Genomic DNA, 25,725 nt, shown 5'->3' with positions numbered 1-25,725 from the left:
GTGGGCAATACCGTGAATACCTACTCAAAGATCAGATCGGAACATGGAAGTACGACGTCACCAGAGGGTCAGCTGCAGACCCTTGAGGTCGGGATCGCAACCTCAGAGGTGTTTCCTCGACGGACGAAGAGCCCCTGAATATGCGGGGAAGCAGGCAGTGACAAGCAGAATCTCATCCATGTCTTGTTCCACCAACCGTGGGTAGCGTATCGGCTATGGTCAGCCGCCGGGAAAGTTCAGTATTGGCTAGGTTGTAGTGTCTTTGCCCTACTCAATCCACACATCGGTTAGATTCCTGGATACAAAGACTATTTTGTAAGGCATCGACAAGGAACAAAACAAAACCATGTAGTGTACGAAGAGGCTAAGGTAGTTAGTACAATACCTTGTACTGGACAGCATCGTGAGAGCACAGATCAACCTGGATCACTTGACCAGGACATGCAATTACCAACTAAGCCTAGGCCTTTCAATCTTTCCTTAACTGCTGCTGCACGGTATTGTTCATCCCTGCCTGGCGATGTTTGTGACAGTGACAACCAACAGCAGGTTACCTGCTGCTCCATGTAATGTACTCACCCACTCTACCCCACCATGCCCCCTTATAATTCGCTAGCCATTCCCCTCATCCCACATTGGAGCTTCTTATGGTTCCATAGACCAAACCGCTGGGTACCTATGTTCACGAGCTACTCAAGTGCAAGTGGTGTGGAGTGATATTGCTTGTGAACCTCGCTGGTTTGGGATGTCGTGTCGTCACAAAATCATCCCATATTGCGCCTGTGTAACGGAAGAGAATAAGTCCTTAACTGCGTCTTCAACATCTCAAGTTCGGGCGCTCGGGTAGTACGTGTGGTGTCGATACACGACATCATACCATAAGAGAACCTTCTTCGCACCTCACCTCGCCGAGCGTCTCCTGTTCCTCAGCCCATCTAACCATCTCACCACCCTCTTCCTCTTCCTCTTCAACTTGCCACTTTCACTTCTCTGTCCAGCTTTCCGAATCTCACTCGCATCATAAGCTGGGACATATCATCATACCCCAAGCTAATCATGGAGTGGGATACCAAAGAACGGTTTTACCGCCATTTCCAAGTATCAGTAGCCAGTAAGTTTGATGTTTGCCTCGCTGCAAAGTTTATCAAACAACGAGACTGACCCCTTCGGTCATTCCAAGCCCTGAGAGAAAAAATCAGCCAGCTCCACACCATCGCGGCCGTCGGCGGCGAGCGGCAAGATGCGATCGAGAACGTGCTGAACGGTATCACGCGCCTGTCCAACGAGGTTGCCGACGCCGCTGACTACGTGCCCGCCTATGACCGGCGCCTCTATTCCGACGAGATCAAAGCGCTTAAGGAGCAGCTAGACGAGGCGACGGCCGCATTCGCGCCCAAGATCCGCTTCCGCTTCAAGCCCCGCGCCCCAGGCGCCGGTTCGACGAATGCAGGCTCTTCCGCTTCCGACCCGCGGAGGCTGAACCCGACAACAGCCACTCCCGCTTCCAACAGCACCGGCGATGGTGCATCAACGACATCCACCGGAGCGGAAGCGGAGGCAAAGGACGCCGTCGGCTCGCTGCCGGCCATCGGCAGCAGTAGCGGCAGCAAGGACTACCACGACGAGATCGCACGCCCGGCAGGAGCTGGAACGGAACAAGAGGGTGGAGGAATCCGTAGGCCGAGTTTCTCCGCCGCCCGGACCATCACGCTGTCGGACCACACCAAGCTGCACATCCTGCTGCCGCCGTCGGCGTCGCGCGCGACGGCGGCCGGCGCGCTGACCAACCTGACTCGATGCGTCGTCGACATGTCGGTGCCGACCATAAGAAGGAACGCGCCCTTTGCGAGCCTGACGCTCAAGGACATCTCCGGATGCGTCATTGTGGCCGGCCAAGTCGATGGACCCGTCCACGTCACAGGTCTGAAGGACAGCAAAGTCGTGGTCACGGCCCGCCAGGTGCGCATCCACGAGTGCGAGAACGTGGACTTTTACCTGCACGTTATGAGCCGGCCGATCATTGAGGACTGCAAGGGCGTGAGGTTTACGCCTGCGCCGGAGACTTATGTAAGTTTTTGCGTGTGAGAGGCGGCTGAGAGTGGGGATGTGCTAATGTGTGATTGCAGTTGACGGACAAGGAGAGGCAGGAGACCAACCTGTATGATCAGGTCGACGACTTCAAGTGGCTGAAGGCAACTCCCTCGCCGAACTGGAGCCTGGTACCGGAAGAGGAGATTATTCGGGATGAGACCTGGAGTGAGACGCTTTCAGGAACTGCCAATCTGGGGGTTGAACGGATTCTCAAAGTCTTTGGCGTAGGCAAAGCGCCCCAGATGTCGTAAGGTAATACCCGATCGTATCAGGGAAGAAGAGCCGGAGTTGTTTTCTGGCGTTGGTTTTCTCGAGGCATAGTATCGCCATTAGGAAGGCTGGACTGAGGTTTCGAGAGCACATGTGGCACAAATAGAACCATCGATGCTTTCCCGTCCACAATCCTTCGCAGACTTCACCAAAGTGTGACTATACCGATACCGTAGGCTTCAGCATCCACTTCCGGTCGGCGCGGTGAACTCTCCACTCGTCATTGCTTTTCCAAGGGCTCTACCATACGGAAGCAGCCTTAACCTAGCAGCACCCCTGGGTATATAACAGTGTCAACCGCAGCCGTCAGTAAATGCAGGGAATGACAGACCCACCGCCGTATGCGCCCTCCATTTGCAACCAGTTCAGCCAGCCGAAGAAGCAGCATCCTCTCCATGTCCCTCCCCGACCCTCACAACCTAGATCAACACAAGACCTCACATCACCATCATCCGATCCCCCTCCTCATCCTCCCGACTCCTCTGCTCCGCCCGGACAAACTGCAGCCCTTCCTCCTGCGTGCGCGCGAGCATGTCGGCCTGTCGCCGCCGGCGGCCCTCGAGCGAGGCCAGCTCGGCCTCCTGCGCCGCGATCGACCGGTGCACGTCCGCCAGCGTCCGCATCGCCGCCCGCGCCCGCTGCAGCTTGTGCTTGAGGTTGTCCGTCGCCGCGGGCAGCTCCTTGGCGCTCAGCAGCGGGCCGTGAGTACTGTCGCCGACACCGCCGCTTGGTAGTGGTGTTGTGCCTGTCACGGCCCCCGGCGCGACGGGCGTCGTCCCGCTTGGCTGCTGATGCGCGGCTGCTGCTGCGGGTGCGTGATTTGAGGCTGCTGCGCTGGTGCCGCCGCCGCCGGTTGAAGATGCCGCCGCCGCGGCCGCGGCGGATGCGAGGTTCTGTTGTTGCTGGGCGCTGCGCAGCTTGGTGATGATGGAGGTTAGCTCGGTGAGCGTGTCGACTGCGTCCGGGGAGAGGCCCTCCGGGATGTGGGAGGTTGCCATGGCATTAGGCTTGTGGGGTTGTTGGTAGGCAGGCAGGCTGAGATCTCAGTTGTCGCTTGGCAGGGCAATTGGAGTGTGAGTTGGTTACTGTAGCTAAGTTCGAAGGTGCATATTTGGGCAGAACGGAGCTTGCAGCATTGCGGGATTGGCCGCGGTGTTCAGATACAGCAGACCGGCGCGTGGGTACGGTACCTGATGTGAGTGGTTGCTCCGATGCCAGGAGTCCCAGGATTGGGAACGCTAAGCTTGTCAAATTAAGCAGTCGACGTCAGGTGGGGTGAGCTGAGAGAATGTGCTGTGCAGTGGAAGTGTCCAGTGCAATTAGGAGACTACCCCGCCATCCCAACAATATCGGATCGGAGAGAAGTGAAAGCCTTTCTTATCTGGACTTGTTCTTTTTCCCCGCATCCCTTACGCTCTTTTACCCATTGTCCCTCGCCAATTCGAATCTGCTTTGTCTTCACTTGTGACTGCACGCCACTTTCTCACTTGCACCCGATACCCAAGTTTTGACCCCGCCGCCAACAAACATGGCTCCCGAGCAGAAGGCTTGCCTGAGTACGTCCAGACATCCAGACTACCCGCTAGTCGTCTGCTACATCCTGATATATCTGGAGCTGGGTTGGCTGATTCTGATGCTCTTGCGGTCGCCTAGTCGTGATTGACGGATGGGGCATTCCTTCTGACGAATCGCCCAAGGATGGCGACGCCATTGCTGCCGCCAATACCCCGGTGATGGACGCCTTCTCCAAGAGCGCAACTGGTTACACCGAGCTGGAAGCTTCCTCCCTGGCCGTCGGCCTTCCCGAGGGCCTCATGGGGAACTCCGAGGTCGGCCACCTCAACATTGGCGCCGGCCGCGTTGTCTGGCAGGACGTCGTCCGTATCGACCTCGCTGTCAAGAAAGGGGAGTTCAGCAAGAACGAGGTTATCAAGAAGATAATGGAGGCGTCCAAGAACGGAAACGGTCGTCTCCACCTTTGCGGCCTCGTCTCCCACGGCGGTGTTGTTGGTTACCCGAATTAGCCCAGAGTTTCAAGTCAGAAGGCTAATGATCTCATAGCACGCAAAGCAAACACATTTGTACGCTTTGCTCAGAGCCGCCAAGGAGTACGGCGTCTCAAATGTCTACATCCACTTCTTCGGCGACGGCCGTGATACCGACCCCAAGTCTGGCGCCGCTTACATGGAGGAGCTGCTATCCACAATCAAGGAAATCGGCATTGGCCAGATCGCCACAGTCGTCGGCCGTTACTATGCCATGGATCGCGACAAGAGATGGGAACGGAACGAAATCGCACTCAAGGGCCTTGTCCTAGGCGAGGGCGAGCAGAGTGATGACCCAGTCAAGACAGTAAAGGAGCGGTACGAGAAGGGCGAGACGGATGAGTTCCTGAAGCCTATCATTGTTGGTGGCCAGGAGGGCCGTATCAAGGGTTCGCGAGCCCCGCTCTTTCCCTTCGTGATTAGGCTCTACTTCATGATCAGGATACTAACTGTCTGCAGATGGGGACAATGTCTTCTTTTTCAACTATCGCTCTGACCGTGTTCGCCAGATCACGCAACTTCTGGGCGACGTTGACCGTTCGCCTTTGCCCGATTTCCCGTACCCCAAGATCAACCTAGTCACCATGACCCAATACAAGCTCGACTACCCGTTCGAGATTGCCTTCAAGCCCCAGCACATGGGTAATGTGCTTGCGGAGTGGCTTGGGAAACAGGGTGTCGAACAAGTGCACATTGCTGAGACGGAGAAGTATGCTCATGTAACCTTCTTCTTTAACGGTGGTGTTGAGAAGGTCTTCCCTCTCGAGACGCGTGATGAGTCGCAGGATCTTGTACCTTCCAACAAAAGCGTCCCAACATATGATAAGGCCCCCGAGATGAGCGCCGATGGCGTCGCCAACCAGGTCTGCAAGCGGATGGCAGAGCAAAAGTTCCCGTTCGTCATGAACAACTTCGCCCCGCCAGATATGGTTGGTCACACCGGAGTCTACGAAGCCGCCATCGTGGGCTGCGAGGCTACGGACAAGGCTATTGGCAAGATTTACGAAGGGTGCAAGAAGGAGGGCTACATCCTCTTTATCACGTCTGATCACGGAAACGCCGAGGAGATGAAGTTTCCCGATGGCAAGCCCAAGACCTCGCACACCACCAACAAGGTTCCCTTCATCATGGCGAATGCTCCTGAGGGCTGGAGCCTGAAGAAGGAGGGCGGTGTCTTGGGTGATGTCGCTCCCACTGTTCTTGAAGCAATGGGGTTGCCGGTGCCGCCGGAGATGACAGGTACAAGCTTGCTGGTTAAGGCATAGATGGGGAGTTGGGAATAAAAAATAAAGTACGTGGGTGAGATTTGGAGCAATCAGGGAGTTATAGAGGATAGACTTGTGGAAATGAGCTATGTCACGAGAGCAACTCTGTCCATTTGCGGCATTCGCAGGGGTGCAGTACAAGTCCTACCGCGTTACAAGAAGCCTCACAAAAGAGTTAAGTTGACTTCAAGCTGACGACCAACCAGTCAGTGCTCATCATTCTTGGTATAGCTGACAGTGCTTCTCCTTGCCAAGAGTGCTTCTCACGTTCCTGGGAAGATCAGTGGAACACCGGTTGTACTGACATAACCCATCGTCCACGGTCATCTTTATCCCTCAATCCTGGAGAGATAGCGGGAGTGAGAACTTGTATTACCCTGCGTCGGATGAGGTGGTCTGGCCACCTTGGGGCCCTTGGGGGTGGCACACCAATCGGCGCTTCCACAGTAATTGGCAACATTGCGTTTATTACCGACTCTTGATCTCAGCAAGGGCATTGCGTTGGGTCGAAACATTCTCGCACGTCTCTTACATACGCTTCCCGAGTTTCGAGAAGCACGAGACGTTGCCTCCACCGGTAGTCTATCTCCCGGGCGTAACTCGATCACCCGGGTCTTTTTCTATATCATTCGGAAGGTACTCTAGCCATGTCTCCAAGTCTGGACATTCGATATTACACTGCAGACAACTTTCCACCCATGCAGTGGGCTGAGTGCTCAGCCAAACTGTGTGCACTCCATTGTCCAGTGAAGACAAGGGGGGCGTCCCGCCAAGTTTGTAAGGAATGCGGGGAAGCTGGTTCATATGCGGGAGGGCCAACCCCAGATTACCGCCCGCTACATCCTACCCTGTACTCCACCTGCCCTAATTCGCCATATTGATACCTTCTGCGGAAGTCACCTCCCACAACACGATCTGCACTTGCCTTTCCGTTGCATAACGGCGTAGAAGACGTGAGGGGTAAACAGAGCGGCCCAAAGAAGGAGAGGCAAGGGCAAAGGAGAATGGTCGAGAGGGCTGGAGGAACCCGGGTCTAATAAAGTGACCTGCCCTTCCACCCACTCTCGACTTTATGTCCTCCTTCTGTTCACGCGACCACATCCAAACCAAGTTCCAATCTACATATCAGTATTGACCCTCGAAAACCGGTCTCGTTGCGTCCTCTGCATTCCTACACTTTCATATGAACAGAAAGCCTCTATCGAACAACAAACCTGTCAGTTCTGCTTCAACGGCTAGCGTTGCAAGTGCAGCGTTTCCCGCCGATTGATTGCAGACGCTATGCTCCGCTTGAGTGGAGCAAACCCTGATCGATCTGTCAGTTTCACGCTTAACAAGTCAGTTGAAGCTCCATTGCCGACAGGAGTGGAGTTCTCGAGCCACGATGGGATTGAGTACCAGAGCGCCAAAAACACCAAGGACGGCTTCTAGAGAAAGGCCTGGGGCAAGACCATTCTCTGATTGCCGTTTATTGATTATTTTCACCTTGCGTCTTAGCCTTTCCTCTCCAGATGAATATTTGGGCATCTGTTGGCTTCCAGTTCTCACTGCTGAAACCTTACAATGATTCTAACAAATATGCACAAGATCAAGTGATTTTTGGCATTGGAGAGTCTTGGTTTTTCCCTGTTGTTCCTTTCCTCTTCAAGGGCCTGTGTGAGAATGGAAACTGTGAGAGATGAGAGAGACCAAAAGAAAATCTTTTGTGGTGGTATTTTCCCCGCAACCTGGGAAAAGAACCGCGGTGGGTTATGGTACAGATGTGTCGGCAGTGCCGACAGACGGTCGATTTGTCGTCGAAAGCTCTCCCCGATCTAGGTTTCTCTATGGCCCCCGTCTCTATGGTGCGATTCTATGCCATTATCCCATGCACACTTCCGCCCGTGTCATTAGTCTGTGCGATGTGGTAATGCCGCATAGAACTATGAACCTCTCGTACACAGCCCCCCTCCATCCCGTCCCCTCGTCTCGATATGTACAGGGCGCGATGGTCCCCCATGGGGCAACGCGACCAATCCCGTCCGAAGGTGGATAGAATACGTTTACGTCTGGGTTGGATAATTAGTCGGCTTATCCTTCTCGACCTAGGACTCCGGCGGCGAGCACTTACAAACTTGGCCATGAGGGCAACCATCAGGTCGAAAAGACCGATGGCTTCGACGAAGGCGAAACCCAGAATGGCGTACGAGAAGAGCTGGCCACGGAGAGCAGGGTTGCGAGCAACGCCGTTGAGAAGGGCGGCGAAGACGAGACCGATACCGATACCGGCACCAGTCAGACCAATGGCGGCAGAGCCCATACCAATGTTCTTGGAAACCTCAACCATGGCCTGGGCGATCTCAGAGGAGTAGGCCCGGCGCTGGACAGTGAAGGCCTGGCGGGCGGTGGCATTGATGATGGAGGACATCTGCTGGCGCTTGACGGCCTGGAGAGGAGAGGCCTTGGTGGCGGCTGCATCGCAACGGAAGAGAGAAAAATTTTCGTTAGATCGAGCTTCTATTGCGACGGCGCCGACGAGGCTACTACGAGACGATCGCCAAAACTCACCAGACATAGCCCGCTGCTGGACGCGGACAGCCGGGCGGGCGGCCTTCGAGGCCATCTGAGCGGCCAGTCTCGAGGCGAGCACACGGGTGGAGGCCATTGTGTCTGAAGGGAAGAGTATACTGAAGGGAAATGGAAGGACGGGACTGAGGAGATGATACTCTCGGAGATGAGGCAAGACGATGGCTAGACTGCTGAGTGGGAGAGGGAAAAGAGACGAGAAGCGAAGGGAAAGTGTGCGGAAGAGAAGAACAGGTCAGCTGGGGAAAGCGGAACTTCGGGCTGGTCCGGGCAACGGGCTCGAGCAGCGAGGAGAAGCAATGTGACTGGTCAATTCACAGCTTGTTGCGATCAAAACTCCACTGCGAGCTCATTGTGGGTCGGGTATCCCGGCTGGGGAGCAGAGCAAAGGGGAAGAAAATTTTGCTGCGGCGCTCTGCAAAATGCTCGGGCAATCTCGGACAAGCGCACACATCCCAACCATGGCCAAGCACCGACGAAGGCTGAAACTCAGGACTCTTTGCCTTGTGGCGTTGTCAGCAGCCTCAATCGATATGACTCATTTTCTAACAAGCAGACAGAGCTATTACGGCCCTGATTGATTTCGCGGGAACAGGTCAGCTCAGTGAGAACTTCGGGGAGCTCATGAGCTTTTCAAATTTTCGTTTGTGTTGATGTCTCAGGCGATGAGGCTCCAACAAAAGCGGCGTGGGGGCATGAAGGCCCCCACTTAGCGGTAAATGATTCCAGATGTGAGTGGTCGGCTGGCTGCTACGGTGTCCACTCGGGATCCATCCTTTGCGCTTAGGGGCTTGGAATGACGAAAAGATGAGGGAAAAATGCCTCTCATAATCAGCTCCAAGGAAGAATTCGCGAGGATTCGTTCAGGGGAAGCAACTGAAGCAACGACACCACAAGATGCACACTCACTGCGTACAGGAGAATTCATAGTGTACACAAGTGAATGTTTGTTGCAACCATTTCGATCTTACTCAGCTTCAGATCTGACGTCGGCGCAATTTAAGCGATTGCCAAAGGCCGCTTTTTGGGTTGTTACACTGCATGACCATCGGAACGCAAGGGTTGGAACTTGGAACGGATGGTTCACTTGTTGGCTGTACACTAAATTTGAAGAGTTTCGAGAACCAAATATTTGGGAACCCGAATACATTGTAGCTTCATCAAAACCCACGTGTGGTGTAGTTGATATATGATTGCTTTACATCGTTCAGGGCAGACATGCAAATTAACACAAGCAAACAACAAGGACATTAGGTACGAAGGTACTCTGGACCTTCCTTACAAGTAGACTTCAACCATCACTTCAAGATGGAATTTCGAAGTACTAGAAACAGTCGGGATACAGTAATCCCGTTGTCTCGAGCCTATACAGAGGTACGAAGTACAGTTCCTGTTGTGATTGTTAAGACTTGTCTGGTTCAACTCATCTACTTCTAGGGAGCTCTTGACGGCTCTTGACCGCTCTCGCTTTTATGAGTTATTCAACAACATGAACACTCAAGAGCGCCTTAGCTGTACAATCTATAGTAGAAGGATTGTCTCTTGGGTTGAAGAGACCCTTCGGCATGAAGCTTGCAGTTGGGAGAACACTTTTTTACCCGTCAATTCCAGGGTTGACGGCAGCAGTACCTGTACTCTCAGCTCTGCACTATCCATCTGGTTCATGACCAAGTTATCAAGGGGACTCCCGCGACAGGTACTCGAAGATAGGATATTGACAGATAAAAACATCACATTCATGAGCATTTGTCAACCTACGAATGAAGAACGCGGCCGGCGAGATATCAAGTCGCATAATGCCTGAGATAGAAGACAGTGCAGTTGATGTGTTCCGGTTCTAGATCCGGCAGAGCCAACTCGGCTGGTTGAATGTTACACTGCAGCCACCGAATACCGGCATAAGCAGTCGACCGAATCCGGGTCCAGGCCACGGTGGGCCGGGATCTCTTAGGGCTTTCGGTCATCCGGGCCCGACGAACATGAGGCTCCACTCTTCAACTGTGTCCCGGCGTAGATTGATGCGGAGCCCGGCCGAAAGACCGGGACAATACCAGAACGGTCAAAGGCACACTACCCTCAAACCTAAGGAATGCTTGGGTTTCTTCAACTTTCTGTATAGCTCCCTCAAGCGACGAGGACATTTCTAATCAATCTGTGGAGAAGACGGACAAGCATTCCAGGGGCGCATCTTTACAGTTAGTTAACTCCATACAAGTAAGTGATGGGCCGGTTGTTGATGACATCCTCTGTTCCTCCTACACAGTAAAGCTGTTGGTGGTTGACACCAAAGTGTGGAGCATCTTCGCGGTTTGTGATTCGCCTGTTCTCTTAAAATGCAAGCTGATTGGCTTTTTTCCATCTAGGCTGACCTCAGCACTAGGGTCTTCACTCACACTGCTCGTGAACCAACACGGAAGAGCATGATGTGCAATGCAATGCCCACAAAACATGGGATAGTAGGATTTAACGATTGGGCAGGTTGGTTCTGGCAAGATGAGAGCCAGTCCCAGGCCTGCTGTGTCCCTTATAAAGGGTGATCCGGTACAGCCATCCCATGATTCCCATCACTGCCAGATCTCGATGCCTCCCAGGTTCCTTCTTGCCTACCTACCTACCGTGACTCGCCACCATCATCACTTCCTTCCCCTTATAGCCTGCGATCCATAGTAGGCTGAGAGAACTCTCACACGCAAACCCGAGAGTCCTCAGACATCAGACACCAAACCCCCCGCCGGTAACAGCAGCCATGAAATCCACCGCGTTCAACCCGGACAAGGACGTGCCTCTGCTGACGGGCAAAGTGATCCTCATCACGGGGGGCAACGCGGGCATCGGCAAAGAAGCGGCCATCAAGTTTGCCAAGCGGGCTCCCGCCGAGCTATGGATCACGGGCCGCAGCCACGAGCGCAGCAAGCCCGCACTCGCCGAGATCCAGGCCGCCGCCGCCCCGGGAGTTTCCGTGCGTTTCCAGCAGCTCGACCTCGGCTCTTTTGAGTCTGTGAAATCGGCCGCCCGCGCTGTCCTGGCCTCGGTGTCCCGCCTGGATGTTCTGATCTGTAACGCGGGAATCATGGGTGGTGCTCTTGGTGTGACGCAGGAAGGGTATGAGTTGAGGTTTGGGACGAATCGTATGTTACCCGTCAACTCCCATTTTCCCTCCAAGTTGACTCCGCCTCCAAAAAGCCTTAGGGATAAAAGGTGCGGGACTGACGCAGTTTTGTTTCTTCCTGCTAGACATGGGCCACGCGCTGCTGGTCAAGCTGTTGGCCCCGCTGTTGAGCAAGACTGCAGCAACTCTCACATCGCCAAAAGAAGTCCGCGTCGTGGTCGTGGCGTCCGAGGCGCACAAATACGTCCCGAAAGAGGGGATCCATCTGGACAGGATAAAGTCGGACGGGCGGCCGCTGACGGCCATTGACCTGTATTCCGAGAGCAAGCTAGCCAACGTGCTGTACGGGCAGGAGCTGGCCCGGCGATTTGCTGGGCAGTTCACCGTCGTGCCCATCGACCCGGGCCACTTTGCTACGGGCCTCTACACCTCGAAGGGGGCGGGCATTTTTATCGGTCTGCTTGGCGTGATGGTTAGGTTTATTGGGACCTCGATGCGCGAGGCGGGTAAGAATTATCTGTGGGCGGCAACCTCGTCTGATGTTGTGTCGGGCGAGTATTACAGACCGGTTGGCGTGGGCGGTGATGGAGGACCGTTTTCCAAGGACGAAGCGCTGCGGAGGAGGCTTTGGGAGTGTACTGCGAAGGAACTCGAGGGGCATGTTCTTTGACTTTGTTCTCTTCACGTTCCATCAATCTCAGCAAGTAGTAGTAGAACCGTTTAAATCCGTCCAACATCTAGTTTGGATGTTGTATTCCCTGCTCACCGTATCCACAGGGCGATTATTTCGTCTTCGACTGCCGGTTAAGATGAGTTTGCCATCCGGATCCGTTGGCAGTTGGACTTTGAACTCGCAAATTCTCTGCGCTTCGGGGAGCAGGGGTGTGAGGAGGTCGGTCTCGGTGGGAAGGGTGAGCACGTCGAAGTCGCTGCCGCAAGCGGGCAGGTTGACGTAAAATGCACCTTCCTCAACCGATATGGCCTCCCAGGCCACGTCTGACATCAGCATAGCATCCCATATTCCTTCCTTGTGCGGGACGATGTTGATGAGCTTGGCGGCCTGCGTCCTGACCCGGTGGTTACGACACTTGAGCGCCGTGAAATACAGCGGCGGGATGCATCCAACGTCGGAGATGGAGGCAGTCATCTCGGGTCCGTGCGCCAGATGCTCATCCAAGCGCTGCACACGAGGGACAGTTGTGACCCAAGAGTCGATCATCTGAGTTATGATCGAAACAAAGCCCGGCAGGTGGGAGTCAAAAGCCGACTCAGTTGTCCGACAAGACGTGGCCGCCATGATTGTCGCCATTGTGTGGTAAACGCTCAGCAGCTCGTAGGCGATGGTTTCTCGGGGAGTAAGTCGCCCACGCAGGCTGGAGGTTGAGACCTTGTATGTTGTGAACCAAGACAACAATGTTGTTTGAATGTGCCGCTGAGCATCGCACAGTTCAGACAGATCCTTATCCACCTGTGAAGGAACATCAAGCCCGTAATGGTGCCACTGCTCAGAGAGCTTGAGAACCCGACCAAGCAACAGGTCCAGAGACAGTCTCGCTTGTTCGATCGACTGGAAGATGGGACCCGGAATCGCAGGGGTGGACACCAAGGATTCGAGCGAGAGCTGGCAAAGATCCTGCTCCAAGAGTGCAGTTGAGACTTGGACCCTGACAAACGTCTCTAGGATGCAATCATCCAGCTCATTGCAGGGCGCACCGACGGCCGTAACTGAGGAGCGCTGGCGTTGTCGAATCAGCTGTATCCCGTTCCGAAGGTGCATCGCGCCTGACATGTAATGGCCACGGATATATTCCAGAAACACAAAGAGCAAGCAGGCTATCAGAGCAACTTGGTCAGCCGTCCCGCGATCCGCGGAGAAGAGCGGCAGCAGATGACGGATAGCCTTGTTATACTGGCGCAGCATGACCTGTTCCTTCTTATCCGGAACATCCGACCGTGGCCGGACATTACACCCATCATGCTCATGAGCTGCGCTCAACGCCAAGACACCATGAAGCACCGCCGGTTCGGCCGCCGCGACCTGGAGTAAGGCGGTTGTCCAAAATGACGAGATGAATGCACCGGGAAGTTTCCTGGCTGAACGATGCAGGAACCAGTCAAGGCAGCGCTGCTCCTCGACGCTCACCGCACGAAAGGTAGCCAGGGCCCTGGTGAGAAGCGGGATCATTCCAGAACGGCGAGCGTCCGGGTTGAGAGTGGGATCGCCGTACCGGTTGCCTCCGCCGGCCCATATGCCGTAGCCATCGCATACCCGTCCCGTGGATACGCATCGTCGACAGGCCGGCCGCACCTCGTCGCATTTGACATGGCGGATTCTGCATAAATTGAGTGAGCTCCGTGGCTTTCTGCCTCCAGGTTCTTGCTGCTGTTTACCTACACGTGCGGCAACCAGTCTTCACCCGTCTTACTGGCATATCCGCACTATGTAGTGTGTTGTGGTGGCTTCAGACCATGATTCCAACCGCTGCAAGATGTCAATCGTAGGTGCTGTTAAGCAAGATGGGGCCTTAGGTAGTAGTGTAGGTTGGCTCGGTGGGTGCAGTACTTACCTAGGTAGGCTCAAAAACTGACGGACAGGGGCTTGCATGCACGTTGATCGGCCACTTCCATTTGATAGCCCATAGGAACTTGCGATGGAGGAAACCCTGGAGACGATTGATTGTAATGATATGTAACTCTTGCACGTCAAGACTCAGAAGACATTTTATTGGGGGTGAGACATCACTGATTTTAGGTATCCATCCCTACTCGGCAGCAGAACCGAGAACTGATGGAGACTTGAGAGACATGCATATGGTGATGGCAACCACCATATTCGTACGCTGCGCCTAGTGATATGGCACAACTACGGCGGCATCTCAGACATGCCCAAGTGCTAGCTGCCTGGCCTCGCATGCTGACCGTTCCCAAACACTGCTCGCGCATCCAACGATTGCAATGGCACTGTCCTCGGCCCAGGATCATGCGGGCTCCTCCGACACAACCTTCTTCATGGCATAGCCCTCCACAAACCCGTTTGGATCGCAAGCCTTCTCCAGGCTGATATTGTTCGCCGCCACCCACGCCCGCACGGCCTGCTGCGAGATGCGGACCCTCTGCACGGGCTCCACCTCTGGTTCAGGCGCTGCTGCTGTCCCACTGCCATTGCCGTTGCCGTTGCCGTTGCCGTTGCCGCTGTCCTCGGCAGCCTTGCTCTGTTCTTGCGCCCGCGCCGCCCGGGGCGGACCCTTCCCAGCATCCTCCACGACGCCCATCTCGCGCAGCACGAGCAGGCAGTCTTCGGCAGCGATCCACGTCGCCTGGCTGCACTCGCCGACATCGACAACCGTCTCGCCCGCCGACGAAGAGGAGGGCTCCAGGCTGAGGAGCCAGCGGGCAATCTCGCCGGCCCAGAATCGCTTGTAGCCCTTCTTGCCCAAGTCCGAGATGGGCTTCTCGGGCCCGCCGAGCAGGCCCTCACGCCGCGAGATCTCGTACGATACGCCTATGAGCAGCGCGCCCAGGCCCTTGCGCTGCCAGGGGGGGAAGACCAGGATGCAGGCTAGGTTGTTGTTGTCCCAGGACATCTTTTCCTTGGAGAAGAAGCCGACAATCTGGCTCCGCGGCCGCACGATCTCGGCCACCTCGGCGTTTGGGTCGGGAGGCGGCGCCGGCGGGGTGTAGACGAGCAGGAAGTAGTTGAAGCCTGTGACGTCGAAGAAGACGGATTTGTTGTCTAGGAAGAGCTTTGCGAAGAGGGAGAGGTTCTGGCAGAACAGCTGATTGACGTAGTTAGGGAGTATGTTCCTATGAAGGCCGATGGCGGAGATTATAACTCACCACATCTGTCTCGCCGTCAACCTCCCAGATGCTCCACTCCCCTTCGTCCTGCACCACCTCCTCAACCATCTTCTGCCCGGCACCGCCGCGCTTCCCCCTGCTGTGCTTGGGCACCGGCTGGCCCGACGGCACCAGCACGGTCCGCTTGCCCTTGGGGTGAACATAGATCTTCTGGCCCGGCACGAACCCTCGGCGTTCACACACGCGGACGTGCTCCCACCACGTAACGAGCTCCTTCGAGTACTTGAAGCAGCACGGACAGACATACAGCCTGTCTAGCATGGGTGGGTTGTTGTCGCGATCCCCCCGGCGTCCCCCGGAGCTTGTTTTGGCCCCGCTTGCATTGTTGTTGTCGCTGTCCTTGGCAGCCCCCTGCACCGTCGTAGTCGTCGTCCCGTTGGTCTTGCCATCCTGCTGCTGCCCGCCCTTAGCGCTGCTGCTGTTGCCCGAAATGTCGCCCAGTACCTCCTTGCCGTAGTATGACGAGTACCAAGTCCGGAAACAGATGTCGCCCAGCATGACCATATCAATGTTGCGGTCCGATCGTCCCCAACTATTACCACCGGTCCCACCCCGTGCGGGCCTGTCGGACGGTTCGCCGTTCGCGCCAGTAGCAGTGGTTGTTGTCGTCGGACGAGCGACCGGCTGTGCCGAAGACGTGGCCATGATGATCGGTTTGCTGCGTCCTACTGAGATGGACTGCTGATGCGGCTTGAATGCCTCGGCCGCCGGCGGCCGCCCTGGCCTCCTGGCTGTTGGGGCGGCTCCGGCTGTCCGCGGGGGCATCGGCCGTTCTGGCTCTATCGGTAGAACCGATGCAGTCGGGGTAATGGTAAAGCCCATCGCTTGTTTTGGGCGGCGAGCGTTGCCGGTGTTGGCGTTTGACGGGCGGGGCGCAGATTCGAGCACAGCGCTGTGACGTGTTACACGCGTCGGCTTTAGGGGTTGCTCTTGGTGGTTTGGTTGCTGCTGTTGCTGATTCAGCTGCTGCCGCCGTTGCTCGGAATGTACTGGTATGTTCTCTTTGCCTTGAGGAAGATGGTAAAGCTGGGAGAGTCCGGTAGGCTCGCCATTGGCATCCGGCTGGCGGCGCCGACGTCTTGGTTCGGGGTCTTGGGGCACGGGCAGCGGGGGATTGGAGCTTTGGCGCGTCGCTCGACGCGACACTGCCGGAGCGGCAGCGGCCGGCAATTTGGCCGTTGCTAAAGCAGCGGCTAGTGAGTCAAACTCGCCGTAAGGGCGTTTCCGTTTGAGATGGACTGGCATGCGTGCTTGCGGTGTATGTCCTGTCTTATAAACGTCCGGGTTGCACAATGATTGATGACGGATGATTGCTACAGGTATCTGGCATCGGTGCAGTGAAGCTTGGCGATCAAGAGCTACAGTATCCGTACCTACCGGTAACCTACACTGATGTGTGTAAGGTAAATTAGGTAATGATATCTGTACTGTATGTACCGGTAACGCTTTTACATTGCGAACCTACGTGTACAGTACGCTGCAAATTCCACTACGGACAGTTACAGTACACTTACATAACACATTACCCCCTTGGCGCAGGATCGAATGCAGGGTTTCTGGCTTTCATCTGGAGTTTGAAAGTTTCTTCGAGTCGGTCCGGGATTCAATTCGGCACATACCTCATGCTCCTGGATTACCGCGTTGTCTTCGGGAACGAGAATAAGGGTGGAGGGGGAGATATGAGTCTCGATATATCGTGACTTCTATTTCTTTGGTAACTCTTCCACGATGTGCAGCAGCCTGTCTCGATGCGCATTGCAGGAGTTATTGCCTTGAAAAGGGCTCCGAGATGCAAGACTCTTTCTCTGGTGAGCATTGCCCTGGTTTGCACCTCCCGCATTCTGTCTGCTGACGCCGACGCTCCAAGATTGGTTGCCAGGTTCGTCTGCCCATCTCAGATGCTGTCAACGTCCGCTGGCATTCGGCCAACCTGAGTGCCGCACCCGTGGACCGTCGAAATGACGAGACCGACGAGACCGACACCCGCGGGCGGTCTGGGTCCGCGCCTGACCCCCAGTCAAGCTCCGAGTGGGCGGGACTACTAGCCGCCGCAGAATCAACCAATACCGAAGCTAATATGCACCGAACTTCCTTTCATGCCGCGTCAATCGTCACCGCCCCGCCAAGAATGCGAAGCTCGAAGTTGGCGGAGAGCGTAGCCGGAGAACCGCAGTCACCGCCGCCTAGCAGACCTCACGCTGAACTAGCCATACCGCCCGAAGGCGAACCACTTCCTGCGGGACTACCGACGGGATTCCGCGACATGTCGCCGACGGAGCAAGAGGAGGAGCTATGGATACTCTTAGAAGGCGAGCGCCTTGAAACCGAGTGGAAAACGGAAATCCTAGGCAAACACCGTCCTTACATGAAGGACTTCCCGAGATACTCGCCTGTCAGGGTCGTGGGAACGCTGTTACGTTGGCGAAATAGAAGGTGGACGCCCCGAGAATGGCAGCTGGCTCGTGCCATTGCCAACAATCGAAGCCTGCGTCCCTCTATTATCACAGCACAAGCTTTACTTCGCCGATACGCGCTCCTTGCTCGGCGGACTGGCATCACGACCAAGATCGAGCGTTATCTTGGCAGAACTTGGGAGTGGAAGAAGCGACTTCGGCAGCTGCAGGCTCAGACTGGCATCACTGAAGGTGATATCAAGCAATGGCTCTGGATCCTGAACCCCATGGACGGGGATATGCAGGTCACAAGATTCCTTAAGAGCGACTGCCGCAAACCTTTTTTCCTCCTGATGGCGCTGCTCGCTAGGGACAGGATCATCAGAAAGCCCGCTACATTTATAGCCTACATTAAGTACATCAGGGATAACTACATCTCGTCGGAGCGCCCGGCGGACGAGTTGGCCAACCCGGCCTATCAAGGACAAGGCCGATCCATGACGTGGTGGCATTTTCTGGTCCTGCTTCATCGTCTTGTACGGCACGCCCGAGAGACGTGGCCCGCAGGCATGCCTTTGATATCGCGCCTAGCCGCCGACTACATTGCCACTATGCCTCCTGACCAAGACAGTCGGGCGCTGACGGGCCCCCAAGCTCGGTCGCTGGTATTCAACAAGGCACTTCAGCACGTTGGTTGGCCCGCGCGCATCCGGCCCCTCGACCATATAGAACACAACTGGGCCGCGCAACGACAGCTTTTGCAATTGGCAGCGTCGGTTGAGCCTCCTCTGATGATGGACAAGAACAGCTATCGGTCTGTCAGAACGGTCCTCCTTGGCATGAGCAAGACAAAGGACGAAGCAAGGAACGTCGACCGGGCCGTCAAGACGTGGCCACCCTACCGACGCGCACTAGATGGGATCGATGAGCGACGCAATCCCGAAGATGGTCTTAGCAGGAGCGTCAAGGCCGGGCTGCTCGCGCGTGAAGCCGGCTACAATGACGATTCTGTCGATCGAGCTCTCAGCGCCTTGGGCGGATCCACGTTTGGAGACTCGCCGACCATACAGACGAGGTCACTGCCCCCACCAATGTTCTCAGGCAACCGGGCCAACCTAAACGTCTATACCGAGTGGGCCTCAACGATAAGGGCGACGAGAAATGCCAGAGAAGCGTGGTTCATGTTTGAGCACCCTCCCCAACCGGGGTTGAGGCCTGATATTCATGTCTACACCGAGATGTTCCAAAAACTATTTGCCCGCCCTGTGGCAGACTCATCAGGTATACGACCAGGAGATGTCAAGGAAGTATTCCCAGTTCACGATGGCAATCTCAGCGAATTTGAGATAGCAAGGCTGACCCCACCAAAACCCGAGGAGCTATACGAACTTATGCTGCACCGCGACCACATCAGGCCCACCGGGCATTGCCTTGCTGTTCTTGTGGCGAACGCTCCATCGAAAGAGCACGCTCTACGGTTCCTGGACGATAGCCCATGGAGATCTCACATCGGCGCACTAAAGGACTTCTCCCTGTGGACGACGAAGCCGCGATCCGGCGAACCTATGAGGGAATTGTCCATGGTACCTATCGCCATTTTCCACGCATGGATCGCCATGTTATGCCGCATTCACACACTGAGACCGAAGCAAGAGGGTCCTGCCGATACGTCCATTTCCCGAGCTAAGCAGCGAGCCATGAATATAGCTGGGGGCGCTACAATTGTCGAGGCTATCGAGCTCACGAGAGCATTTCACGCGAGGAATGGAAAGCTTGCTTCGCGCGACAAACGATCATGGCACCTAATCATGGAGGCCCTGGCCGGGCCTAAACTGTTATACAGCTTTTTGGGAGCGCCGTACAATGTCCTGAAGACGTTGACTTGGTTTCTGCATGTTTACGAGAAGACCATAGCCTCAAAAAGCATCGACATAGTTTCGTTCGAATCGCTCTGCGTCATGATCCGCAAGGCGCTGAAGCTGTCCACATTTGAGGATGATAGTAAATCAGAAAAAGTGCAGCGCGACCGGCGCGAAATCAACTGGCACCTCGGCAAGTTTGTTGTGCACGCGCACCGACTCGCCGTGGCGGGATTCCAGCAATTGACACTCCTTCCTCCAGTGGGTCAGGGGATTGCTGAGGAATGGGAAGAGTGGGATGACGAGACGCCTCACGGCGTGACGCAATATAACGTCTCCGGTCGGCCTCTGTATCGGTACATGATGGCGCTGGGGTGCTGCGGCAGTGGGAGGGAGATGGTGAGGTTGATGGACTGGATCCTGGACGGATGGGACGGCGCGCACATTCGGGACGAGGCCAAGGACCCGAAATGTCTGCCCTACCAGTACCTCATCCGGGCGTTCGCCTACTTTGTCGACGTGGCCAAGAACCTGGTGGAGCCGGCCGAGATGGAACGGCTCCGTCAGCGCCTGGACCAGCTGGTGCGCACGCGGGAGTGTACGTGGTTCTGGCCCGATGAGAGTTGGCGAGAACAAGCGGGCGCGACGGCGGATGCTGAGGCTGACCTGCAGATCGTCACCGTGTGGCAGCATGTATTAAGGGACAACCAGGTGTCGTCGATGCCGATGGACGGCAGCATGGATTCGGGAGAGTCCCTTTCGGAATTGATAGACAAGATACCAGGGGTATTGGAGCGGGAACGGCCGCCGGGCTGCTGATTGTATATATCTGATTGTATATATGCTTGTGTTGATGAGTCATGTATAGATAAAGGAGGATGAAGTCTGATCCTTGTAATTTTACGATTGTATCATGCCATGGACGAGTGCACACATGCTTAAATTTGACACCACGGCATGTCTTTCTTCTTTCCGCTCAGGTTGGGACCATTCCGAGGGAAGGGAGCTCACGTGCGGGGCCGGAACCCTTCGCCTGGCGGGTCCGGCCTCCGGCGCGTCAGATTCCCGGCAGCGGAGCTGGCGCCGATTGGCCAATTGATCCAGATTTGTTTCTTGGCACTGCTCGACGCGTGCAAGCAATGGAATGCGCGACTGCCACGCGCGACCCATCGTTGAGGGACACCAGTGCACCACACAGCACTTGGAATGTTCAGCTGTGCAAAGCTTTGCCGTCGCGGAATGATTTCAGTACTCGAACAATGACCCTTATTTTGATTCCCTTGCTATCAATCTCTATTTACTAGAAGAATTTGCACTGAATATCCTCTCTCTGCATCGCACATCTTGTGGAGAATCGCTCTTCTCTCCACAGACGTTTTCTTCGCTTTTTTTGTCCTCGCTCTGTTTCGATTCCTCGGAGCCGCCTTTTCAGACAGCTCGACAATACTACCGCTCAGCGACTGGGGACTATTATTCGCTCCCGCGCATACCTATTGAAACATCTTCTCGCGAGAACCGTTGCTCGACTTTACGCAGCACCTGCCTTGCTGCTTCACAACCTTCCTGGTCTCCTCGCTCGATATGGTCAATAAGAGCCTAGCGGATTGAAAGCATAACTACAAAACAGAAGCATTACAGCTTTTGGGGGTGGTCGCTACCTCGCTCGCGGCGTCGATCAAATGGATGTGTTTACGGAGGGACCCCTCGACGGCCAAGACGACCTCGGCCAACCGCTTCCCGAGTCCAGTCCGCAACCGCCGTTGAGCGAGGCGCCTCCCCGCCACCCCCTTTTTCCCGATGACTGGCCGTCTGCCAGCAGCCTAGCCGCTCAAGACGTCAATGGGGTGAACCCAGCACCTCTCGCAGGGTCACCATGGGAAACGCCAAGAGCGTCGGCGCCTCTCTCCGACCTCGAAGTCAACGGTGAACAGGCCATTGAATCAGACAACGCAGACATAGCAACGCCGGTCTCATTCGACATCAAACGGAGAAAGAACATATATGTGGAGCTTCCACAGTCAACCTTGGTAAACCCAAGGTCCCAGTACGATGGGTGGACACCCCCGCTGCCGCCGAGTCGAGAGTGGACTGCGGTTGCGGCGCTGATGGAAGTAGCCGAGGCGAAAGAGGACTTTGTCGAGTTTGAGCTCGATCAGTTCGTCTTTTACATCAATTCGAAATACTATGCGTACGAAATGAGACCTCTGCAGCACATGGCTACTCGCGTCGGACAAACCAGATTTTTCTTCAATGGCGTGCTGAGCGTTGGCGACCAGAGGCACTATGTCGAGAACGTTGAGGTGTCGGAGCTGCCCATCGGTAATTACGGTGACTCCAACCACGCGGTTGACGGCCAAATCTGGGTCAGATCTTTACACAACGCCGATAAGGAAGTCTATTACCGCCTGAAAAGCCCCGCGACCGAATACAGAAGGTTCTACGAGCCCTTCGTGTGGATTGCCAATTTGGCCAAGCATGTTGTCGACTTCTCTGCCAGTTTGATTGAACAAGGCCGCGCTGTCGACCTCCATTCATTCAAGGAATCCTTCGCCCAATGGCTCGACCAGGCGCACGGCGAAGCCCTCAGTTTCCAGAACTGGCGGCAGCAACACCCCAGCCGGGATTACCGCACGTCGATAACCGCGAATATCGATTTCATCTGGAAAGAGATGAACGGCGTCCTAGGAGAGAGAAAGGCATCGTCTCTCCATCTGTTTAGAGAGACATACCATTTCAGTCGCTATAAGGCCACGGTTGCACCCCCAATTCCCATGATTGTCGAAGAAGGAGAGGCTGAGCCTCAGCCCCCGACCATCGTCACCCCGTACATTAAGGAATGCTTCGGGCACATGTCCCTTGGGAAGATGCTGAGGGTTGTTGACGGCAGTACTTCAAAAGCTCAACCGGATTTCGGGTCACACCGGTCTTTTGACGCAACCAGGACAGTAGAGAGGGCTACACCGATTGAGGCAATGGTTTCCTCATGCACCACTGGCCGAAGGAGGAAACCATACTTCCTCCCATGCGAGGTGATCGATCGGATCCGAGTCGGCGATACCATCTCCACCCCCCGTGACTGCGAGACGACGGATACGAAATGGCGGAGCATGGAGTCCAAAGGTGCGGCAGATGATGGCAGGTGGTTTGGTCTGGTGCAAAAAGTCCATGTCGCCAACGACGGATTTCGCACCTTCGATGTCACCTGGTTTTACCGCCCCGTGGAGACGCCTTGCTGCATGATGAAATACCCCTGGCCGAATGAGTTGTTCCTTTCAGACCATTGCACATGCGAAGAAGGAGAGCATGCCCGGGTCAAGGAGTACGAGGTCCTTGGGGTCCACCATATCAACTGGTTCGGGAACCCAAATGAGGGAGACGGAGAGTTCTTTGTTCGCCAAACCTATCTCGTCGACGGACGTCGCTGGGTTACTCTTCAGAAGTCCCATATGACGTGCTCTCACGGCCCAGAAAAGCCCAGGTTCAGGACAGGCGACACTGTGTTGGCCGCACTTTCATCTGACGCTCTGGCCGAGCCGTACGAGGTCGCCAAGATCTTTAAGCAAGGCAACATCATGTTCGTACGGCTGCGGAGACTTTTGCGCCGGAGCCGGGTTGATCCTCAAGCAAACCCGGCGCCGAATGAGCTAGTGTATTCTGACCAGTTCGTCGTGGCAAAGGCGAACAAGGTTGGGGAAAGGTGTGTTGTCCGGATCTTTCGGGCAGGCAAGCAAATTCCGGTTCCATATGACCGGGGCGGTACGGGGAATCTGTTTTATATGACCCACCGACTTGTGGAAGACGGCAATAGCAAGCGCTGTATTCCATTCGACGGTGATATACCGTCTTCGTTCCGCCAGGGCTTTGACCCAGCCAACCACTCATTCCGCAAGCTCAAGGGAATGGATTTGTTCTGCGGTAGCGGCAACTTTGGACGCGGTCTCGAAGAAGCTGGTGCAATAGAGATGCACTGGGCAAACGACATTTGGGACAAGGCCATCTATACTTATATGGCAAATAGCCCCGGGCCCAAGACCACAAAACCCTTTCTGGGGTCGATCGACGACCTGCTTCGCCTAGCAATCGAGGGCAAGTATGCAGACAATGTACTGCGGCCGGGTGAGGTTGATTTTATCTCGGCCGGGAGTCCATGCCCAGGCTTTTCTCTCTTGACACAGAATAAACAGACTCTGAAGCAATTCAAGAACAGGTCTCTGGTGGCGTCATTTGCCTCGTTCGTCGACTTCTACCGGCCCAAGTATGGCGTTCTGGAGAACGTAACTACGATCGTACAAGCCCGCAAGCACAACCAAGCCGAGGACGTGCTGTCACAGCTCATTTGCGCTATTGTCGGTATGGGCTATCAGGCCCAGTTGATTATGGGAGATGCCTGGTCCCATGGCGCGCCACAGGCACGAACTCGAGTCTTTCTCTATTTCGCGGCACCGGGCCTACGACTCCCAGAAGCGCCAGGCCTGTCCCACTCGCATTTCCCGGCCGCATCATCGCGGGACCTGGGAGCGTTGTGTAACGGCGAGCCGTACGTCCGCCGGTCGTTTGAGGCCACCCCCTTCAAATACGTCAGCGCGTCCGAAGGCACAGCCGATCTCCAGCGGATTGGCGACGGCAAACCCGATGCTTGCATCCCCTTCCCGGATCACCGGGTATGTACCGGTATCACACGGGAACTCCGCCGGCAGATCCAAATCATTCCGATACACCCGTACGGCATGGATTTCGTCACAAGCTGGCGTGGAGGTAAAGGGGTTATGTCGGCGGCGGACCGAGATGCCTTCCCCGCCGAAGGAGGTTCTCGTAAGGCATCAGTGGCGTCTAATTCAAAGGCGTGGCAGCGGATCCGCCCCACCGAAGTCTTCCGAACGGTTACAACGGGCGGCCACCCGGGAGATGCGCGTGGCGTGACGAGTCTGCATTGGAATGAGGACCGGCCTCTTACACTACAGGAGGTACGGCGCGCCCAGGGGTTCCCGGATCACGAGGTCCTTTTGGGCAATATGCAAGATAAATGGAAGCTGGTCGGGAACAGCGTGGCGAGGCAGATGGCGCTGGCGCTCGGCCTCAAACTGCGCGAGGCGTGGGTTGGGACGCTGTACGAGGACGGCAGAATCTCGCGCGCGGCGTCGCGATCGGTTACTCCAGGCATCGAGCCCGACAGCAGGGCGAGGAGCGTGACCACGCCGGCGTCGGCCATTTCGGATACCAGGGTCGGCATGAGAAAGCGGCTACTGTCGCAGACGTTGACGACAGACCTGCAATCACCTAAGATGCCTAAGCTGGAGAGAGACTCGACCCCGGCTTCGGAGCAGCAATTGAATGGGACTGTAATGCCGGCATCCGGGCTGGAGTTGGACACGACCCCGGACGATGTTCAGGAAAGCGAAGCGGCGTCGCCGGTGCAGCCGGGGCCAACGGTGGTCCGTCTCTCGGTGGACGACGAGTTGGAGGATTATGAATGATGGTAACAGGCTATACTAGAGCTGTTTGGCACAGGAAAGCATTGATACCCAGGGAGGTTGGATAGGATTGTTTGGCGGCATAGACGGATTTTGCAGACGCAGTCCATGGAGGCTAACATCATGGCTTGCAAGCGATATCCGATAGAGATAGAGCGCGAGAGGGGTGCATATGCATACTTGCATCATCTGGAGCAGGGCTTACCTAATTGACTAGGTACCTTTATGGGTGCCAAACCATCAGAGTCGGGTTGGGGGCAGCATGGCATGTACGGCAGGGCCGGCGAAGGCTCTGTCAGTTTAAATTGAGCGATTGATCTGTCCTTCGTACGTAGGCAAGTGTGGCCCAGATTCAACGCAGGCCAATTCTTCCAAATCTGCGGTCTTTTCGATTGCTGGCAAAATCGCAGGCGATCTTGGGCGGTGAAGGCTGGCAGTATGGGTGATTGTGGTGGGGATGGGAATCATTGTACATACAGGGTGGCAAACAGCATACATAGGACCTACGAAAAGACACTCTCAATAATCATTTATCAAGGGTATAATATACATCAGAAGTACTGTTGTACTGGAGTTGAAATTGATGAAATCAACCTGAGGTTTCACCTGGTTTTCGCCGGCAGGTCCAGGCCTGGCCAGGAACAGGGGTTCGACTTTCGTCTGTGCCACATCTGGATCCCCGCATCTTGGTGTTTGGCTCGCAGCTTCCCGGATCTGCGACCTCCTTTCACAGATCCGCCAATCGCAAGCGGCCCGCGCCTGCCTCATTGACAGTTGGGAAACGTCGGCCCAAAAGCTT

General features: G+C 55.6%; 8 protein-coding genes across 8 annotated transcripts; 4 read left to right on the top strand and 4 right to left on the bottom strand.

The window, feature by feature from the left end:
* Nucleotides 1-567: 567 nt before the first annotated feature.
* On the top strand, nucleotides 568-2,570 carry N656DRAFT_511828 (TBCC-domain-containing protein). The gene is made up of 3 exons (XM_064809907.1): nucleotides 568-1,111; nucleotides 1,181-2,067; nucleotides 2,127-2,570. Exons 1-3 carry the CDS (start codon nucleotides 1,057-1,059, stop codon nucleotides 2,340-2,342), a joined length of 1,158 nt encoding a protein of 385 aa, XP_064664980.1. The 5' UTR covers nucleotides 568-1,056; the 3' UTR covers nucleotides 2,343-2,570.
* A 228-nt stretch (nucleotides 2,571-2,798) lies between these two features.
* On the bottom strand, nucleotides 2,799-3,359 carry N656DRAFT_763418 (uncharacterized protein; the record flags this gene model as incomplete). The annotated part of the gene is made up of 1 exon (XM_064813295.1): nucleotides 2,799-3,359. One exon carries the CDS (start codon nucleotides 3,357-3,359, stop codon nucleotides 2,799-2,801), a length of 561 nt encoding a protein of 186 aa, XP_064664979.1.
* Nucleotides 3,360-3,828: 469 nt separating this feature from the next.
* N656DRAFT_785316 (uncharacterized protein) lies at nucleotides 3,829-5,888 on the top strand. The gene is made up of 4 exons (XM_064816352.1): nucleotides 3,829-3,917; nucleotides 4,015-4,367; nucleotides 4,423-4,795; nucleotides 4,866-5,888. The coding sequence occupies exons 1-4, from the start codon at nucleotides 3,890-3,892 to the stop codon at nucleotides 5,669-5,671; spliced, it is 1,560 nt and encodes a 519-aa protein (XP_064664978.1). The 5' UTR covers nucleotides 3,829-3,889; the 3' UTR covers nucleotides 5,672-5,888.
* Nucleotides 5,889-7,713: 1,825 nt separating this feature from the next.
* Nucleotides 7,714-8,315, bottom strand: N656DRAFT_772597 (uncharacterized protein; the record flags this gene model as incomplete). The annotated part of the gene is made up of 3 exons (XM_064813944.1): nucleotides 7,714-7,719; nucleotides 7,782-8,122; nucleotides 8,219-8,315. The coding sequence occupies 3 exons, from the start codon at nucleotides 8,313-8,315 to the stop codon at nucleotides 7,714-7,716; spliced, it is 444 nt and encodes a 147-aa protein (XP_064664977.1).
* A 2,315-nt stretch (nucleotides 8,316-10,630) lies between these two features.
* Nucleotides 10,631-12,096, top strand: N656DRAFT_785312 (short-chain dehydrogenase/reductase). Its single transcript, XM_064816351.1, has 2 exons — nucleotides 10,631-11,364; nucleotides 11,471-12,096. The coding sequence occupies exons 1-2, from the start codon at nucleotides 10,983-10,985 to the stop codon at nucleotides 12,013-12,015; spliced, it is 927 nt and encodes a 308-aa protein (XP_064664976.1). The 5' UTR covers nucleotides 10,631-10,982; the 3' UTR covers nucleotides 12,016-12,096.
* Nucleotides 12,043-13,777, bottom strand: N656DRAFT_720096 (uncharacterized protein; the record flags this gene model as incomplete). The annotated part of the gene is made up of 2 exons (XM_064812425.1): nucleotides 12,043-13,678; nucleotides 13,737-13,777. 2 exons carry the CDS (start codon nucleotides 13,775-13,777, stop codon nucleotides 12,043-12,045), a joined length of 1,677 nt encoding a protein of 558 aa, XP_064664975.1.
* A 546-nt stretch (nucleotides 13,778-14,323) lies between these two features.
* N656DRAFT_720160 (uncharacterized protein) lies at nucleotides 14,324-15,848 on the bottom strand (the record flags this gene model as incomplete). Its single annotated transcript, XM_064812429.1, has 2 exons — nucleotides 14,324-15,121; nucleotides 15,183-15,848. 2 exons carry the CDS (start codon nucleotides 15,846-15,848, stop codon nucleotides 14,324-14,326), a joined length of 1,464 nt encoding a protein of 487 aa, XP_064664974.1.
* Nucleotides 15,849-16,951: 1,103 nt separating this feature from the next.
* Nucleotides 16,952-24,929, top strand: N656DRAFT_802694 (uncharacterized protein; the record flags this gene model as incomplete). Its single annotated transcript, XM_064818276.1, has 3 exons — nucleotides 16,952-17,011; nucleotides 17,071-20,053; nucleotides 21,094-24,929. The coding sequence occupies 3 exons, from the start codon at nucleotides 16,952-16,954 to the stop codon at nucleotides 24,927-24,929; spliced, it is 6,879 nt and encodes a 2,292-aa protein (XP_064664973.1).
* Nucleotides 24,930-25,725: the final 796 nt, after the last annotated feature.

This window comes from Canariomyces notabilis, assembly GCF_033297395.1.
Source record: "Canariomyces notabilis strain CBS 508.74 unplaced genomic scaffold N656scaffold_43, whole genome shotgun sequence".
Taxonomy (NCBI): domain Eukaryota; kingdom Fungi; phylum Ascomycota; class Sordariomycetes; order Sordariales; family Chaetomiaceae; genus Canariomyces; species Canariomyces notabilis.
Note: the sequence above shows the minus strand (reverse complement) of the source record. Positions and strands in the feature narration are given on the sequence as shown.

What these genes read in the sequence shown, in the direction of transcription:
- N656DRAFT_785316 (XM_064816352.1), top strand. Translation starts at nt 3,890, where the DNA reads ATGGCTCCCGAGCAGAAGGCTTGCCTGA. An exon ending in CGAGCAGAAGGCTTGCCTGA is followed by an intron (nt 3,918 to 4,014) that starts GTACGTCCAGAC and finishes GCGGTCGCCTAG; the next exon opens with TCGTGATTGACGGATGGGGC. An exon ending in CCAGGAGGGCCGTATCAAGG is followed by an intron (nt 4,796 to 4,865) that starts GTTCGCGAGCCC and finishes AACTGTCTGCAG; the next exon opens with ATGGGGACAATGTCTTCTTT.
- N656DRAFT_785312 (XM_064816351.1), top strand. Translation starts at nt 10,983, where the DNA reads ATGAAATCCACCGCGTTCAACCCGGACAAGGACGTGCCTCTGCTGACG. An exon ending in GTTGAGGTTTGGGACGAATC is followed by an intron (nt 11,365 to 11,470) that starts GTATGTTACCCG and finishes TCTTCCTGCTAG; the next exon opens with ACATGGGCCACGCGCTGCTG.
- N656DRAFT_511828 (XM_064809907.1), top strand. Translation starts at nt 1,057, where the DNA reads ATGGAGTGGGATACCAAAGAACGGTTTTACCGCCATTTCCAAGTATCA. An exon ending in TTTCCAAGTATCAGTAGCCA is followed by an intron (nt 1,112 to 1,180) that starts GTAAGTTTGATG and finishes GGTCATTCCAAG; the next exon opens with CCCTGAGAGAAAAAATCAGC. An exon ending in CGCCTGCGCCGGAGACTTAT is followed by an intron (nt 2,068 to 2,126) that starts GTAAGTTTTTGC and finishes GTGTGATTGCAG; the next exon opens with TTGACGGACAAGGAGAGGCA.